This window comes from Staurois parvus, unplaced genomic scaffold (genome assembly GCF_062004578.1).
Source record: "Staurois parvus isolate SC_StPar_1 unplaced genomic scaffold, SC_StPar_1.0 ptg000088l, whole genome shotgun sequence".
Lineage (NCBI taxonomy): Eukaryota > Metazoa > Chordata > Amphibia > Anura > Ranidae > Staurois > Staurois parvus.
Genome location: NW_028317884.1, coordinates 2,283,204 through 2,300,084, shown reverse-complemented (window position 1 = coordinate 2,300,084; position 16,881 = coordinate 2,283,204). Strand labels below are relative to the sequence as shown.

Genomic DNA, 16,881 nt, shown 5'->3' with positions numbered 1-16,881 from the left:
ATCATACCAGCCCCTGCGCACATCACAGCAGCCCAAAATGCCTTGCTACCCACACACTAAAAGCAGAGCTTGACAAATAGGCTTTGAATCTAGGAGCCAGCTAAAAAAATTAGGAGCCAGTTTGTTTCTTTTTTACTAACGGCTTAGTAAAAGCGGCTAACGGTGATAGATCTTGAATTTACGGATAGAGGGGACTGGAGACGAGGTTTTTGATGTGTGTGGCATGCTGTGTGGGCTGAACTCTGCTCGCCTCCAGTGCCACGTGTGGCAAGGAGGAGGGGTGGGCCACAGTATGCATAGAGTGGTTGGTGTCGAGGGAGAGGGGAGTCTGGAAGAGGCTTTCTGCACAGCGGTGGTGGGTCTGCTGCGGGTAAGCAACATAGCTGGAGGTTTTTTTGTTTCTGGATGTTTGAGCTAGATTGGCTGCCTAGTGCCTCATGTCTGGGGCATTGGGCAACAATAGTTGCTCGTGCCTGGTCCCAGCGGTGAGTGGGCTGGAGGAAGCCCAGGTGTTGAGATGTGGTTACTGGTTGCCATGGCAACCTGGGATTTGTCAAGCCCTGCCCCCCCATATACATCTCACCCCCCCCACTTTGTATACACAATGAATAGGTTCGCCTCCCTGTTTACACACTTGTCCTGTCTTCCTCCTCTATATACGCTCCAAGTGTGGTTCCCCCCCGTATAAACCAAAGGTCTGGACACACACACACACCTCTGTCCCCTATGCAGGTGAACTTACAGCCCATGCAGGTCCTCCACTGGAACACCTCCACCGCGTTAGGCTCGTGCAGGGAGTACTGCCAGGTCCGCCTGCTCCATCAGGTGCAGGCCACATGGGGTGGCACACAAGCCGCCGTGTCCCCACCTCTCTACGCCCCTGCCAACTCCTTTGCCTCCCACAACAGATGAGCTCTGGGGGGGGGGGGGGGGGGGGAGAGGAAGGCCAGTTTGGCAACGATGTGGCTTAGGCATGGCAGCCAGCAAAAGAGCCAACAGAGCTCCCCCAGAGAAAAGCTGTTCATCCTCGGACCCTGCATGGCCACTGGGGGAGGGGATAGCGGCCGCCTAAGGAGAGAAGCCCAGCCTGCCAACTATGTCACTCACACTGGGCCAGACAGACGGACGTCGGACTCAAGCCCAGTCTACTGCCTTGTTCCAGGGAAATAATGGAGACCAGCAGGGGGGAGAGCGAAGGATAAGCGAGGAGTGTGTACAACTCTGCATTACCGAAGGCAAGGCTGGAGTTCAAATTCAACAGCTTTAGGACTGTCTGGCTGCATTGTACTGCGGACAGGAGGCTCCTACAGTCACAGCCACGTTCCTGTACGTCGCTGTCTGTATCCGGGTTCAGAGCGCGCACCCGCCCCCCAATAGTGACTTGTGCATAAATCCAGGTAATTCGATAACTCCCCACTTTTACACTGTGGTGCAATGAATGCACCAAATTCAAAATAACATACCGACAGTTCAGTAAAAGTTGAGCTAATTAAGATCAACTCTCTTTTGATGTAGAGAGAAACTGGCACAGATTTTGTGAGCGAGTCTCCCAAGCATTCTAAAAGTGGCGCAACATGAGCCAAATTCAAGTACAACTTCTAGACAGGTAGATGAATTTGCTGTATGCCACACCACTTTTAGAAAACATGAGAGAAACTTTTGAATCTTTATGAGTCTTTATGAATTCCAGGGATTGTATGTCTTCTGCAATAAAAGGTCTGCCCGTTTGCAAATTTTTTTCTTTCAGGTACTTATATAGCGCCAACAATTTACAGCGCTTTACATATATATTGTACATTCACATCAGTCCCTAACCCTCAAGGGGAGTACAATCTAAGGTCCCTAATTTACATTCATACATACACATACTAGGGACAATTTAGACAGGAGCCAATTCACCTACCATCATGTCTTTGCAGTGTGGGATTTGCACATTTAGTTCAGCTTTTAGTCTGGATAGTGGTTGGAGTGTTGTCAATTTTGCAGGATTCCATGTCAAGGGGTTTCCCTATAATATAAATAATCCAAAGATGATTCTAACCCCTGCCAAGGTCCCCATCCTGTTTTTTTTTTTTTAAAAAAAAAAGCTTGGTGAGTCAAAGCTTATCCATGCAGACTTGATACTTTAATTCTCCCTTACCCAAACCCTTTACCTGTTACCAGAATCACACATCATAACACTAATAGTACGCGGCCCACGTCCACATTCTGTACTACCCATAAAAGGCAAGTTCAAATAAACAGTTCAGTTTGGGTGGATAAACGGAAGTAGAATCAGCCACAAAATATCATACCTTTTAAAGGACAAATTTTTGATTTGTGTGGTGTGATAATACAAACTGAGAAATGCATGTTACGTCACACGTTGAAGTGTGTTGCATTAATGCAGCCTATTGAAATCAATGGATATCCAACTCAGGAAAAACACCGCAATTAAGATTGATGCACAAAGGGCATTTAGCTTTGATGCATGAAATCCCAACACTTTGGTGCGGGTAGAATCTACTGGTGCAGCGTCCAGTCCCACTGCAGGCAGCCTGTAAAACACTATGAGAGGCTAAGTCTGCGGCTGGACAGTGCACTGAGCAGTACTAAAGTTTAGGGCAGTATGCACCCAGAGAAAACAGTATGGATCCAGGATATACTGCTTGCATTTGTCCCTGGAAGCAGACTGCCCTGTTCAGGATCGATCTCTCAGCTCTGAAAAGCAGAGGAGCTGAAGTTGCATCAGTAAGGAGAGCCCCAAGAGCGGAGGGGAGGGTCACCACACACACACACTTGAGGCAGTCAATCACAGGCTGTGCCCTCCTGTCACCATTTTTCTCTTGGTGTCAAGAAAACTTGTCAGTAGGGGCTGACAGCAGAGGAATGAGGCAGCAAACAGAAAGGACACTTAGTGCTCTGGATTGAGAAAAGTGCACACTATAGAGCAGTGATGGCCAACCTTTTAGAGGCCGAGTGCCCAAACTGCAACCCAAAATCCACTTATTTATCGCAAGTGCCAACACTGCAATTAAACCTGAATACTGAGGATTTTGTTTAGAAAAAAAAAAACCTACTCATTAACATCTTTTGTCTTAAAAGAAAAAACAACAGAGCTTTTGATGATACAGCTTTTTAACTGTTCCACTGACCGCCAGCATAAAAGGGGGCAATGTTCCACTGACCTCCAGCACAGAGGGGCAATGTTCCACTGACCGCCAGCACAGAGGGGCAATGTTCCACTGACCGCCAGCACAGAGGGGCAATGTTCCACTGACCGCCAGCACAAAAGGGGGCAATGTTCCACTGACCGCCAGCACAAAAGGGGGCAATGTTCCACTGACCTCCAGCACAGAGGGGCAATGTTCCACTGACCACCAGCACAGAGGGGCAATGTTCCACTGACCACCAGCACAGAGGGGCAATGTTCCACTGACCACCCAGCACAGAGGGGCAATGTTCCACTGACCACCAGCACAGAGGGGCAATGTTCCACTGACCACCAGCACAGAGGGGCAATGTTCCACTGACCTCCAGCACAGAGGGGCAATGTTCCACTGACCACCAGCACAGAGGGGCAATGTTCCACTGACCACCAGCACAGAGGGGCAATGTTCCACTGACCTCCAGCACAGAGGGGCAATGTTCCACTGACCTCCAGCACAGAGGGGCAATGTTCCACTGACCACCCAGCACAGAGGGGCAATGTTCCACTGACCACCAGCACAGAGGGGCAATGTTCCACTGACCACCCAGCACAGAGGGGCAATGTTCCACTGACCACCAGCACAGAGGGGCAATGTTCCACTGACCTCCAGCACAGAGGGGCAATGTTCCACTGACCACCAGCACAGAGGGGCAATGTTCCACTGACCACCAGCACAGAGGGGCAATGTTCCACTGACCACCCAGCACAGAGGGGCAATGTTCCACTGACCACCAGCACAGAGGGGCAATGTTCCACTGACCACCAGCACAGAGGGGCAATGTTCCACTGACCTCCAGCACAGAGGGGCAATGTTCCACTGACCACCAGCACAGAGGGGCAATGTTCCACTGACCACCAGCACAGAGGGGCAATGTTCCACTGACCTCCAGCACAGAGGGGCAATGTTCCACTGACCTCCAGCACAGAGGGGCAATGTTCCACTGACCACCCAGCACAGAGGGGCAATGTTCCACTGACCACCAGCACAGAGGGGCAATGTTCCACTGACCACCCAGCACAGAGGGGCAATGTTCCACTGACCACCCAGCACAGAGGGGCAATGTTCCACTGACCACCAGCACAGAGGGGCAATGTTCCACTGACCTCCAGCACAGAGGGGCAATGTTCCACTGACCACCCAGCACAGAGGGGCAATGTTCCACTGACCACCAGCACAGAGGGACAATGTTCCACTGACCACCCAGCACAGAGGGGCAATGTTCCACTGACCACCCAGCACAGAGGGGCAATGTTCCACTGACCACCCAGCACAGAGGGGCAATGTTCCACTGACCACCCAGCACAGAGGGGCAATGTTCCACTGACCACCCAGCACAGAGGGGCAATGTTCCACTGACCACCCAGCACAGAGGGGCAATGTTCCACTGACCACCCAGCACAGAGGGGCAATGTTCCACTGACCACCCAGCACAGAGGGGCAATGTTCCACTGACCACCCAGCACAGAGGGGCAATGTTCCACTGACCACCCAGCACAGAGGGGCAATGTTCCACTGACCACCCAGCACAGAGGGGCAATGTTCCACTGACCACCCAGCACAGAGGGGCAATGTTCCACTGACCACCCAGCACAGAGGGGCAATGTTCCACTGACCACCCAGCACAGAGGGGCAATGTTCCACTGACCACCCAGCACAGAGGGGCAATGTTCCACTGACCACCAGCACAGAGGGGCAATGTTCCACTGACCACCCAGCACAGAGGGGCAATGTTCCACTGACCACCCAGCACAGAGGGGCAATGTTCGACTGACCACCCAGCACAGAGGGGCAATGTTCCACTGACCACCCAGCACAGAGGGGCAATGTTCCACTGACCACCCAGCACAGAGGGGCAATGTTCCACTGACCACCCAGCACAGAGGGGCAATGTTCCACTGACCACCCAGCACAGAGGGGCAATGTTCCACTGACCACCCAGCACAGAGGGGCAATGTTCCACTGACCACCCAGCACAGAGGGGCAATGTTCCACTGACCACCCAGCACAGAGGGGCAATGTTCCACTGACCACCCAGCACAGAGGGGCAATGTTCCACTGACCACCCAGCACAGAGGGGCAATGTTCCACTGACCACCCAGCACAGAGGGGCAATGTTCCACTGACCACCCAGCACAGAGGGGCAATGTTCCACTGACCACCCAGCACAGAGGGGCAATGTTCCACTGACCACCCAGCACAGAGGGGCAATGTTCCACTGACCACCCAGCACAGAGGGGCAATGTTCCACTGACCACCCAGCACAGAGGGGCAATGTTCCACTGACCACCCAGCACAGAGGGGCAATGTTCCACTGACCACCCAGCACAGAGGGGCAATGTTCCACTGACCACCCAGCACAGAGGGGCAATGTTCCACTGACCACCCAGCACAGAGGGGCAATGTTCCACTGACCACCCAGCACAGAGGGGCAATGTTCCACTGACCACCCAGCACAGAGGGGCAATGTTCCACTGACCACCCAGCACAGAGGGGCAATGTTCCACTGACCTTCAGCACAGAGGGGCAATGTTCCACTGACCTCCAGCACAGAGGGGCAATGTTCCACTGACCACCCAGCACAGAGGGGCAATGTTCCACCGACCACCCAGCACAGAGGGGCAATGTTCCACTGACCACCAGCACAAAACGGGCAATGTTCCACTGACCATTAGCACAAAAACGGGCAATGTCCCACTGACCACCAGCACAAAAACGGGCAATGTCCCACTGACCACCAGCACAAAAACGGGCAATGTCCCACTGACCACCAGCACAGAGGGGCAATGTCCCACTGACCACCAGCACAGAGGGGCAATGTTCCACTGACCACCAGCACAGAAGGGCAATGTTCCACTGACCACCAGCACAGAAGGGCAATGTTCCACTGACCACCAGCACAGAAGGGCAATGTTCCACTGACCACCAGCACAGAAGGGCAATGTTCCACTGACCACCAGCACAAAACGGGCAATGTTCCACTGACCACCAGCACAGAGGGGCAATGTTCCACCGATCACCAGCACAGAGGGGCAATGTTCCACTGACCACCAGCACAGAAGGGCAATGTTCCACTGACCACCAGCACAGAAGGGCAATGTTCCACTGACCACCAGCACAGAATGGCAATGTTCCACTGACCACCAGCACAGAAGGGCAATGTTCCACTGACCAACAGCACAGAGGGGCAATGTTCCACTGATCACCAGCACAGAAGGGCAATGTTCCACTGACCACCAGCACAGAAGGGCAATGTTACACTGACCACCAGCACAGAGGGGCAATGTTCCACTGACCACCAGCACAGAATGGCAATGTTCCACTGACCAACAGCACAGAGGGGCAATGTTCCACTGACCACCAGCACAGAGGGGCAATGTTCCACTGACCACCGGCTGTTGGCCTGCTCTGAAAAAGGCATCCGAGTGCATTCATTTTGTAAAGTGCTGAGCAAACTGTTGGCGCTATACAAATCCTGTATAATAATAATAATTTCTTACCTTGTGGGGACTTCAGCTAAAATCACAGCCAGTCCAAGCATATATAATTTCCTTGGCAGCACACTGACCGGCCATGCGAAAGCTCGGATGAGTCAAGGCAAATGAGTCGTGGCTCGTGACGTCATCACTTGGCACTGCTACTCCTTTCTGAGCATGCGCATTGGCCCCTTCGTGCGCCACTTTCCGATACTCGGCGGCTGGGGCGACTTGGCAAGCGTGCCGACAGAGAGGGCTCTGCGTACCTGCTGCAGCACGCATGCCATAGGTTCGTCACCAATGCTATGTTCATATTTCATGTCTGATGTTTACAACCACTTTAAATGTTAGTACCACAGCACTCTCCGTGTTTTACAAGTTGCCAGCAATGGGGCTGGATGCTGCGCCAGTGGCTTCCATCCACACCAAAACACAGGAATCTCATGCACTGGGGTTATTTACCCAGCGTGCATGAAGACTTATCCACCATATGAAAAACATTTTGACGTGCTGCCATGCATTTACATGTTTTAGCCTAGGTTCAGGACCAGCTCATACTAGTGCAATTTTTTTCCTGCGTCTGCCATCGCGCTTGATTTTGCAGCAGCACTAGTGTGAACCTAGGTTGATGCGTTGGGGTGCTACTCAAAATGAATGGCACCAGAATGCTTTAATGCATACAATATTGCCACGCAATATTGGCCCTAAATGTTGTCTCCACATTGCTTCCATCATACATTTCTGAAAAAAAAAAAAAATCACATACCTTTCTTTAAAGTTTTTCAATAAGGTCATGTGATTGCAAAGCTCCAGCTTTCTTTCCTTTCTCTGAGGCTGATGGACGTGAACTCTCTCCCAGCCAATGTCTTAGAGAAATGGATGCCAGCGTGATGACATCACTGCTCTATGGGGTTGGCTGGCCCTGCATAGAGACACAGACTAGCCAGAGAGTTGCAGTACCGTGACAACATTGATAAAAAAAAAAACTTTGTACCATGAGATCCGCTGCAGGCAAACACACTGGGTTTGGTGTGAAGTCAACTTAACATTGACACCTGCTGTAGATCACAACTATAGCGTGTTTTGTACAGGGTGCCTGAAATGTCCACAGGTTGCACTGCATTCTAGTGTGAAAGAGCCTAGGGCCAAGGCTCAAAATGGTTAGGTGCTAGCTTGATGTTTGGTACACTGGCTATCAGTCTATGATGCTTTTATTCACTGAAAAGTTCCAATTACAAAAGGAGATTGACAACTGCTCACCATGAGAAAAGGCACAGCAATATACAAACTCACTAGGTATGTTTTAAAACCACAGTAAGATACAGAATTCTGTTTTCAATATAAACACTTACAATGTCAAGTGCAAGTTTAACTCCATCTTAGAACAAAGATCCAAAACATATAAATATGATTTACAAGCCATTCTGGACTTCCCCTTGCAAGCATAAAAGCCTTTACACGGTCAATGAACCAAATGGCTTCAAGGACTTTCACTTGAACAGAAGGTACATTATGCCTATAATACGTAAATTTTTCTACAAAGAACAAGGTCATACACAGCAGCATACTCACCTTGTCTTTCTCATGAGGCAGTAGACAAACTGGAGGGAGGGAAGCTAATGATTCCCATCCCTGCTTGCCCTCGGATGCCTTGGCATTCAGCTTATAGAGGGATCCCTCCTTCACGATTCTTCCATGACCCAGTGCCCGCTTAACTGCAAGCCTTAGCTGCTGGTGGAAAGCAGAAGCTGCACCTGTATTGCCACCGAAGGACGACCCCACATCCCGCTGACTCCACAGAAAGCGTTCAATGCTCTTCAGAGTAGAGCCCCCTGGCTCAGCGAGCCATTCTAATGCTCGTCTCAAGAGCCGATGCCAGTCCAAACCCTCTGGCCGCCCCGGGCCTCTTCCAGTCTTAGGTAGTGACAAGCGGCCAGGGTTATCAGGGTCTTTGTAGGAGTTTTGCCCCTTGTTGGAAACCTTAAGGACGGTTCCATCCTTAACACTGAGTTCCAGCTGTTCCAAGACAGTGTGACGATCAAGGCCGTGCGACGTTGACACAGCATTGCAAACACGCTCCTCGGACGGGCGTTGTTTCTGCTTCTTCACCTTCCTGATGGCCTCCAGGATCCATTGCGTATATAAAGGATTTGCCAGCTTCACCATGTTGACGGTATATCCATAGAGGTTTAGCCCTGGTCCTGGAGGGAGGAAAGGAGGCTGGCACTGCCCGGAGGCTGGCTCACCATAGCACACACCAAGCTCTCGTCACACAACCTAGCCAAAGTCCAAGAGTCTTGTTATAGAGGCAAAGGTCCACACAAATGCAAGAAGCAACTAGATTTTCTCCAAAATACTGAAAAATGCAACCAGAAGTGACAGAAATTCAAATCTGTGAAAACAAAAAAACAATGTTATATGAGATATTAACAACAATAACCATGAAATACTGAATAAATATATTAAATTATACAACAAACACAGATTTCAGTTTACTGCAACCAGATGAGCAGATTACATCTCTTAAGGTACACTTGTACTGAGAGAAATATGGAGGCTGCCACCGATTACCTCTATCCAAAAAGGTTTGACTGGATGTCTCTGAAGTCTACATTTTCTAAACCAGATTAAGAACAGGCAGGCAACAGCTATAATGAAAATTGTCACCTGAACAATGGCTGCATCCAATCAGATGCAGTCGCTGTTCAGCCGTCACTGCCAGTTCTCAGAATACAATAGCCCAGCATGGTGGATTCCTGCAAGCTGAACGAAAATCATCTAATAGCGTAAAGTCAGCTTTACTTTCTTTGTAAGCATTGCTTACCGGTGTCAAGGAAGGAAATTGTCACATCTGAAAGTGCTTCCCAGGTCCTACACTGGATTGCCAGGCTTTCCAGTTCTACATGCTAAAGTCCGCTTCCAGATTAGTCAAATGTACTAACTGTGGTGTGTCAGCACACTTTGATTATTTTCAATTGTTTGTAAAGTGATGTCACAGTGAAGAACAACCAGCTTTGCACTTTATACCATGAAAAGAACTGGAATAGGTGTGGATGTAAAGCCCCTTCAGTAGCATCACATATTTTGCTACATTACCCCTGAAATAGTAAAGTGTATGTATAGCTAAAGCCTTTTTTCCAGTTTTGGATAGAATGGGAAAGCATTAAAACTATTTTGTCAGGTTTTCATGGTCAGAGACCCCGCTGGGGAGATTCACCCTCACTGTTGGTCCTGGTGACCACTGTCACAGAAAGTGATAGGAAACCCAATATTCTAGAGTTGTTGCCCTACCAGCGCTCCCTCACAGCTCCTGCCTTTGCCACAGCCACAAACAAAATCCTAGTTGTCGGCCACTAAAGGGAGTGGTGACGTGTCTCCCGCAGTATCTGGCTGCTAGCCCAAAGCACTCTCATATGGCAAGAGGTCATATGCACTGGGTATCATCATTGGCTGTGATGGGGGCAAGGTGACAGTCTAACTATCCTCTACTCTAGTGTTAACAAAAAAACAAAATACACACATTTCTGCTGTACATACACTTAAGGAAGGGGTGCTCAACCTGTGGCCCTCTGAGGCCCATGACTTCAAACTATGGAAGAGCACTGCTATTATATCCTGCAGGTTTGGTGGTTTTCAAAAAGTAAAACCATGCCCCTAGGATATAATAGAATTCTATGGCCAAGCACAAGAAAGCCACAGGTAAACTGAAGTGCATCAATGTGAAAGCAGTCATATAGGGGCTTAGGACAGTAAGGGCTCTTTTATATTTGTGGATTGGGGGGGGGGGGGGTGTTGGTAAAACCCCATAATTGAAACGTGTCTTTACCACATCCCCCCTAACCACTGATATAGCACAACCAAAATAAATGTTGTATTACCAAATGAGTTAGGTGGCACATACAAACTGAATGCCAGTATTCAGCAGATGCCACGTCTTATACAATATTTTTGGACAGATTATGCTGTAGCCTCAGTAAATAGAAAGAAACTTGGCAAGTATAGAAGTCCTGTACATGAAGCTAACATAAAAACAGGGCATAGCCACAGAGATCCACCTACACCACACACTTCTGGCTCACCCCAAAATACAAAACCACAAACAGCTTCGAAAAAGTTAATTTAATGTGGTAAGGAACCACTAGATCAGGAGCACCAAAACAAAATCTTCAATCAGAACATATAGAAAATGGAATTCATAAGAACTAATGGAGTGAAAGGTGTCATAAGACTGGCTAAACACGTTACAATCTGATTGTACAATCACGTTTAGATCTACCAAGACTAGTCAGTTAAAGCCCTACCTAAAAGAATCAAGTGGAAGAAAAGTTATTATTAAAAACAGTTCTGACAGACAGGCTTCATGCCAGCAAGATCAGAGGTGTTTCTATGCCATGTACAGCATTAATACTTATTCCTTGTTATTATACCATCATTAAGAGTCCCATCATAAAGTCAAAAGCCCTGATGAAGTTTGCCTGATCCTCAAAACAGGTTGGCCATTTTCTAGTTCGTTTTGCTGTGAAAAAATTTTATCAGTAGGTTGACTCCTAATCTTTTGTTCTGGCGTTCCCCATCAGATGCTTTACAAATGGACTCTCAACCCTGGGTGACGCCCATACCCAAGAGGTACCCAGATTATTGTGGGGAGCTGCCAATCCAGAGCTTTTGTGCCCAGTGTTAATTTACCTCATCTGCTGAAAATTTGTAGAGTGACTTGTTGCACCTGTTTTAAGGGTACTACTTTTTAAAGAGAATAGGCTGTACACGTCTCTTCTGTCAGAGATGTTTTTCCCTGCCTGTCGGCTTTTGTTTTTCTCCAGAGCATACACTGAGCCATGCATGCACAGCTTAGCTTACAGTCTTCTGTGCCAGGACAAAGTAATTCCCATTCACAGGAGTTATGTCACCCAGACCTGGCCAATCAACAGGCTGAAGACTGGAAGATGACCAGTAAATAGTGTGGCTGGTGATAGAGGAGAGCGCTAACAGTATTGCTTCGCCATGCAAATTTGCCATTAAGTGCAAATATGCTTCATATACTAAGATTGGCCACAGATGCCTTGTTTTTTTTTTCCAATCAGCCAGTGGGCAGATAAAAAAAAAAAAAAAAGAGAAGGATTCCTTCATCCTCACCTCTTTTTAACTTTGTTAAAGCGGAGCTCCACCCAAAAGGGGAAGTTCCGCTTTAAGCCTTTGTCCCTGGCTCCCCATTAAGGATTGGCAACTTTGGGGAGCGAGTACCCGAATTTGACAGGTACCTGCTCCCACTTCCGCTGCGATTGCCTAGGTAATAGGAAGCGGAAGTTGTCCACCCCCCCTCCCTATAGTCTTCTGGGACATGTGACAGGTCCCAGAAGACTAAGGGGCCATTCATAGAGGGTAGCACTTCTCGCGCATGCGCAGTAAACACCCGGCTGTGAAGCCACAAGCTGTCACAGCCGGGTGCCCACACTGAAGATGCCAAGGAGAGAAGACGGCCAGTAAAACCAGCAGTGAAGACACTACTGGACCAAAGGACAGGTAAGTGGCTGTGTTTTAAAAGCCAGCAGCTAGTTTTTGTGGCTGCTGACTTATTTTTTGTTTTCAGGTGGAACTCTGCTTTAAATTGTTACAAAATGATGTTTTAAGTCTATGCACCAACACGCTGTAGTGAATTGTACTGTGTGACAATGTCCTTATATTAAATCATTTTGTTAAAGGATAAGTTCACCTTTTGGTGAAAAAAATACATGCACATTTTTTTTGCAGGTTAAAAAAAGTTGAGCATGTATTATTTTTTGCTGCAGGAGCTTGTAAAGCATTGGACCAGCAATCAGGTCTCCTGCAGATCTGTCAGTATATCGGCTTGCCCATATGGGATATACGTGCAAACAGATATACTGCCAAGAAGATTCAATTAACTACAATGGCGCTCCACAGCACCGTGGTAGTTCATTGAAAACTACAAATTTATAAGGAGCCGCCCCCCTTAAGGCCAGATCACACCAAAAACATAGTCGGGTTCCTGTATGATATGAGTGCAGCGCATTTTCAGCCCTTTTATTTAAATGGGGTGAAATTGCACCGCACCAAAAGTAGTGCATACACTACTTTAGAAATGCACGGCACCAGACAGCATTGTACGTTTGTATCATGCGATCTGGTGCAGGCAAATGCACTGAATTTGTGCCCTGTGTTTGGAGTGTCTTTAGCTGACATCCACTGCAGATCAAAAGGGCAGTGCATTCTGAAAGCAGTGCAGGAAACAAGCACAGAACGCAGGTTTCCCGGACCACGATCTGGTACGAATTGGTTCTGAAAGCAGAACTAAACCTAGAATGTCAACAAACAGCTTTTTTAAATTTTTTTTTAATTGCAGAAGAACATGCTATGCCTCTTCCACAAGAAGACACACTTACATGCCTTTCTGCAGTCTTCTACTGAATGCAGACTGCAGCTGTGCCAAAATGACTGACTCCTACGTGCATGCACAGAATGTTAGCTGCACTTTAAAACAGAGATTGTACAATCAGATTGTGTAGTCATCTGAAAGGTGAGTGTACAATCAGATTGCATAGCAAATGATCACCAGAAAAGAGATTGTACATGTGTATGGTCACCTGAATGGAGATTGTACAACCAGCTTGCATAGACACTCGAACTGAGATTGTACAGATTCTATAAGGCTACGTTCACACTAGCGTTGTGTGCAGGCGGCAGAGAGGCGTTTGGGAAGCGTTTTTACCGCTTCCCAAACGCCTCTGCCAATTCTGCATATTACAGCACATGGTGCTGTTCTAACGGGAGCGTTAGCGTCGCGGCAAAACGGACGCCTCTGGTCGAGTCAGGAGGCGTTGAAGCCTCCTATTCTAGTCTATGGTGCCGTTCCTCAAACGCCCGGCGTTTGCGACGTGGTTGAAGGGCGTTTGCGGAGCGGTAACACCATTCAAACTGCATTATAGGCGTTTGTAGTGCGTTTTTAATGCTCGGCAAATGCCTAGCAACCGCCGCGCATGCGGCGTTTGCCGAGCGTTAAAAAACGCTCCGCAAACGCCGGACCAACGTTTGCCAAACGCTATAGGGGCGTTTGGCAAGCATTGGTAAAACAGCCAAGTGTGAACGAGCCCTAACATAGTTACCTGAAAGAATACTGTGCAATCAGATTGTATAGTCACCTTGAAAGGAGATTGTATAGTGTACGGTCACCTGAAAGGGGATTGTACAACCAGATTGCAAAGTTACCTGAAAGGATATTGTACAACCTGACTGCATAGCACATGGTCGCCTAAATGGATATTGCGAAATCAGATTGTATAGTGTATGATCACTTGAAAGGATACTGTGCTATCAGAAAGGAAATTTACAATCGGACTGTAGAGTGTATGATTATATAAAAAGGAGATTGTACAACCAGACTGTATAGTCACCTGAACGGGGATTGTACAACCAGACTGTATAGTCACCTGAACGGAGATTGTACAACCAGACTGTATAGTCACCTGAACGGAGATTGTACAACCAGACTGTATAGTCACCTGAACGGAGATTGTACAATCAGACTGTATAAACACCTGAACGGGGATTGTACAACCAGACTGTATAGTCACCTGAACGGAGATTGTACAACCAGACTGTATAGTCACCTGAACGGGGATTGTACAACCAGACTGTATAGTCACCTGAACGGGGATTGTACAACCAGACTGTATAGTCACCTGAACGGGGATTGTACAACCAGACTGTATAGTCACCTGAACGGGGATTGTACAACCAGACTGTATAGTCACCTGAACGGGGATTGTACAACCAGACTGTATAGTCACCTGAACGGGGATTGTACAACCAGACTGTATAGTCACCTGAACGGGGATTGTACAACCAGACTGTATAGTCACCTGAACGGGGATTGTACAACCAGACTGTATAGTCACCTGAACGGGGATTGTACAACCAGACTGTATAGTCACCTGAACGGGGATTGTACAACCAGACTGTATAGTCACCTGAACGGAGATTGTACAACCAGACTGTATAGCGCATGGTCACTTGAAAGGATACTGTGCTATCAGAGTACATAGTCACCTGAAAGGTCATTTGCAATCAGACTGTATAGTGTAAAATTACCTGAACGGAGATTGTACAACCAGATTGTACAGTCACCTGAACGGAGATTGTACAACCAGATTGTATAGTCACCTGAACGGAGATTGTACAACCAGACTGTATAGTCACCTGAACGGAGATTGTACAATCAGACTGTATAAACACCTGAACGGGGATTGTACAACCAGACTGTATAGTCACCTGAACGGGTATTGTACAACCAGACTGTATAGTCACCTGAACGGGGATTGTACAACCAGACTGTATAGTCACCTGAACGGGGATTGTACAACCAGACTGTATAGTCACCTGAACGGGGATTGTACAACCAGACTGTATAGTCACCTGAACGGGGATTGTACAACCAGACTGTATAGTCACCTGAACGGGGATTGTACAACCAGACTGTATAGTCACCTGAACGGGGATTGTACAACCAGACTGTATAGTCACCTGAACGGGGATTGTACAACCAGACTGTATAGTCACCTGAACGGGGATTGTACAACCAGACTGTATAGCGCATGGTCACTTGAAAGGATACTGTGCTATCAGAGTACATAGTCACCTGAAAGGTCATTTGCAATCAGACTGTATAGTGTAAAATTACCTGAACGGAGATTGTACAACCAGATTGTACAGTCACCTGAACGGAGATTGTACAGTCACCTGAACGGAGATTGTACAGTCACCTGAACGGAGATTGTACAGTCACCTGAACGGAGATTGTACAGTCACCTGAACGGAGATTGTACAACAAGATTGTATAGCGCATGGTCACTTGAAAGGATACTGTGCGATCAGAGTACATAGTCACCTGAAAGGACATTTGCTATCAGACTGTATAGTGTATAATTATCTGAAAGAAGACTGTACAATCAGATTGTATAGTGTATGGTCACTTGAAAGGAGATTTACAATCAGATTGTATAGTGCATAGTCACTTGAAAGGCTATTGTGCAATCAGATGGTATAGTGTATGGCCGTCGGAAAGGACATTATACAATAGTGTATGGTCATCTGAAAAAGGAGATTGTACAATCAGAATGTATAGTGTATGGTCAGCTGTACACATGCAAAACCCCAAATATTAAAACCCAATGAGTGATGTTGGGTTGAGCTGGAAGTCTGGTTGTGCCACCATCTGTTTCTGGTTCGATCTTGCTGATTCTTTGGTTGTGAAAGGCTGCAGCGGACCCACCAATGCCTTCCACACATGGGCACAGTGATGCAGGTGACAGTGGATGATCCTAGGTGCTGGCTGATCCCAGTAGAGGAGCTGGGCCAACACAGTAATGAAGCAACGCACCTGCCTGTGAAGCCCACAGCCCTGTGGACAGTGGTGGCCCTGTACCTCCCAGCATGGAGGTCAGTGCCTGGGATAGGCCACCAGCTGGAAAGTCCCCTGGGTCCCCCTTGTACAGGAGGCCTTGGCCTGGCTCAGGGTACCCTGTCCTCAAGCACACAGCTCCATGTCCAGCCTGTACACAGGGAGGCTCAGCCTGGCTCCTTCTCATCAGAAATGGCGCCCAGCATAACTATAGAGGTAAACAGATGTCACATATGTCATGGATGTCCGCCTAGAAATCACCACTCCCCAGGTTCTGGAGGCCGGGCGAGGGCAGTACGCGAGTCCCCGGCTCAGTCAGGCGGCGTAGGCCTCAGGCCGGGGCCTGGCGAGAGGTGGGAAGGCGGCCCTGGGTGGAGCCTGGCGGTGAGGGAAAATGCCGCGGTGTCACAGGGAGAAGCAGGGGACAGTGAGAGGCAGAGAAAGACCGACAGAAGGCTCACCACTTACCGGGAGTCCCTGGAGGCAGCAGCGACGGAGCGCGGAGACACCCCGGGCTGATGCGGCGGCCATCTTGAAAACTGAAACCCAGGGAGGTAAGGCGAAAGCTGGGAAGAGCGCGGCGGGCGGAGAGAGAGCTACGCGACACAGCGCGGAGGGAAGGTAGGCAGGTGAACGGAAGATCGCGGAGGGAGGGGCGCGCGGAAGATGGAACAGCAGAGGGGAACGCAGAGGGAGACGTGCGGAACAGCCGGAACAAGGGGCGGAGTTGTTGTGTTGAGTGTCACGTTATGGGCGGGCCTCCAGGTCGTGGAAACGGGGCGGGGGTGGAGCCGCGAGAAGACTA

The 16,881-nt window shown here is 48.6% G+C and overlaps 1 protein-coding gene across 2 annotated transcripts in view; it reads right to left on the bottom strand.

The window, feature by feature from the left end:
* KAT6A (lysine acetyltransferase 6A) overlaps positions 1-16,647 on the bottom strand; it is a 93,697-nt gene extending 77,050 nt beyond the window's left edge. The window contains exons 1-3 of one of the 2 annotated variants that reach the window (XM_089670258.1): positions 16,545-16,647; positions 8,237-9,056; positions 1,904-2,008 (exon numbers count right to left, since the gene is read on the bottom strand). In XM_089670258.1, coding sequence (XP_089526384.1) covers positions 1,904-2,008; positions 8,237-8,830 — 699 coding nt within the window. In that variant the 5' untranslated portion in view covers positions 8,831-9,056; positions 16,545-16,647. The remainder of the gene's footprint in view (positions 1-1,903; positions 2,009-8,236; positions 9,057-16,544) is intronic. The other variant, XM_089670259.1, reaches the window with a different exon arrangement.
* Between the last annotated feature and the right edge of the window lie 234 nt (positions 16,648-16,881).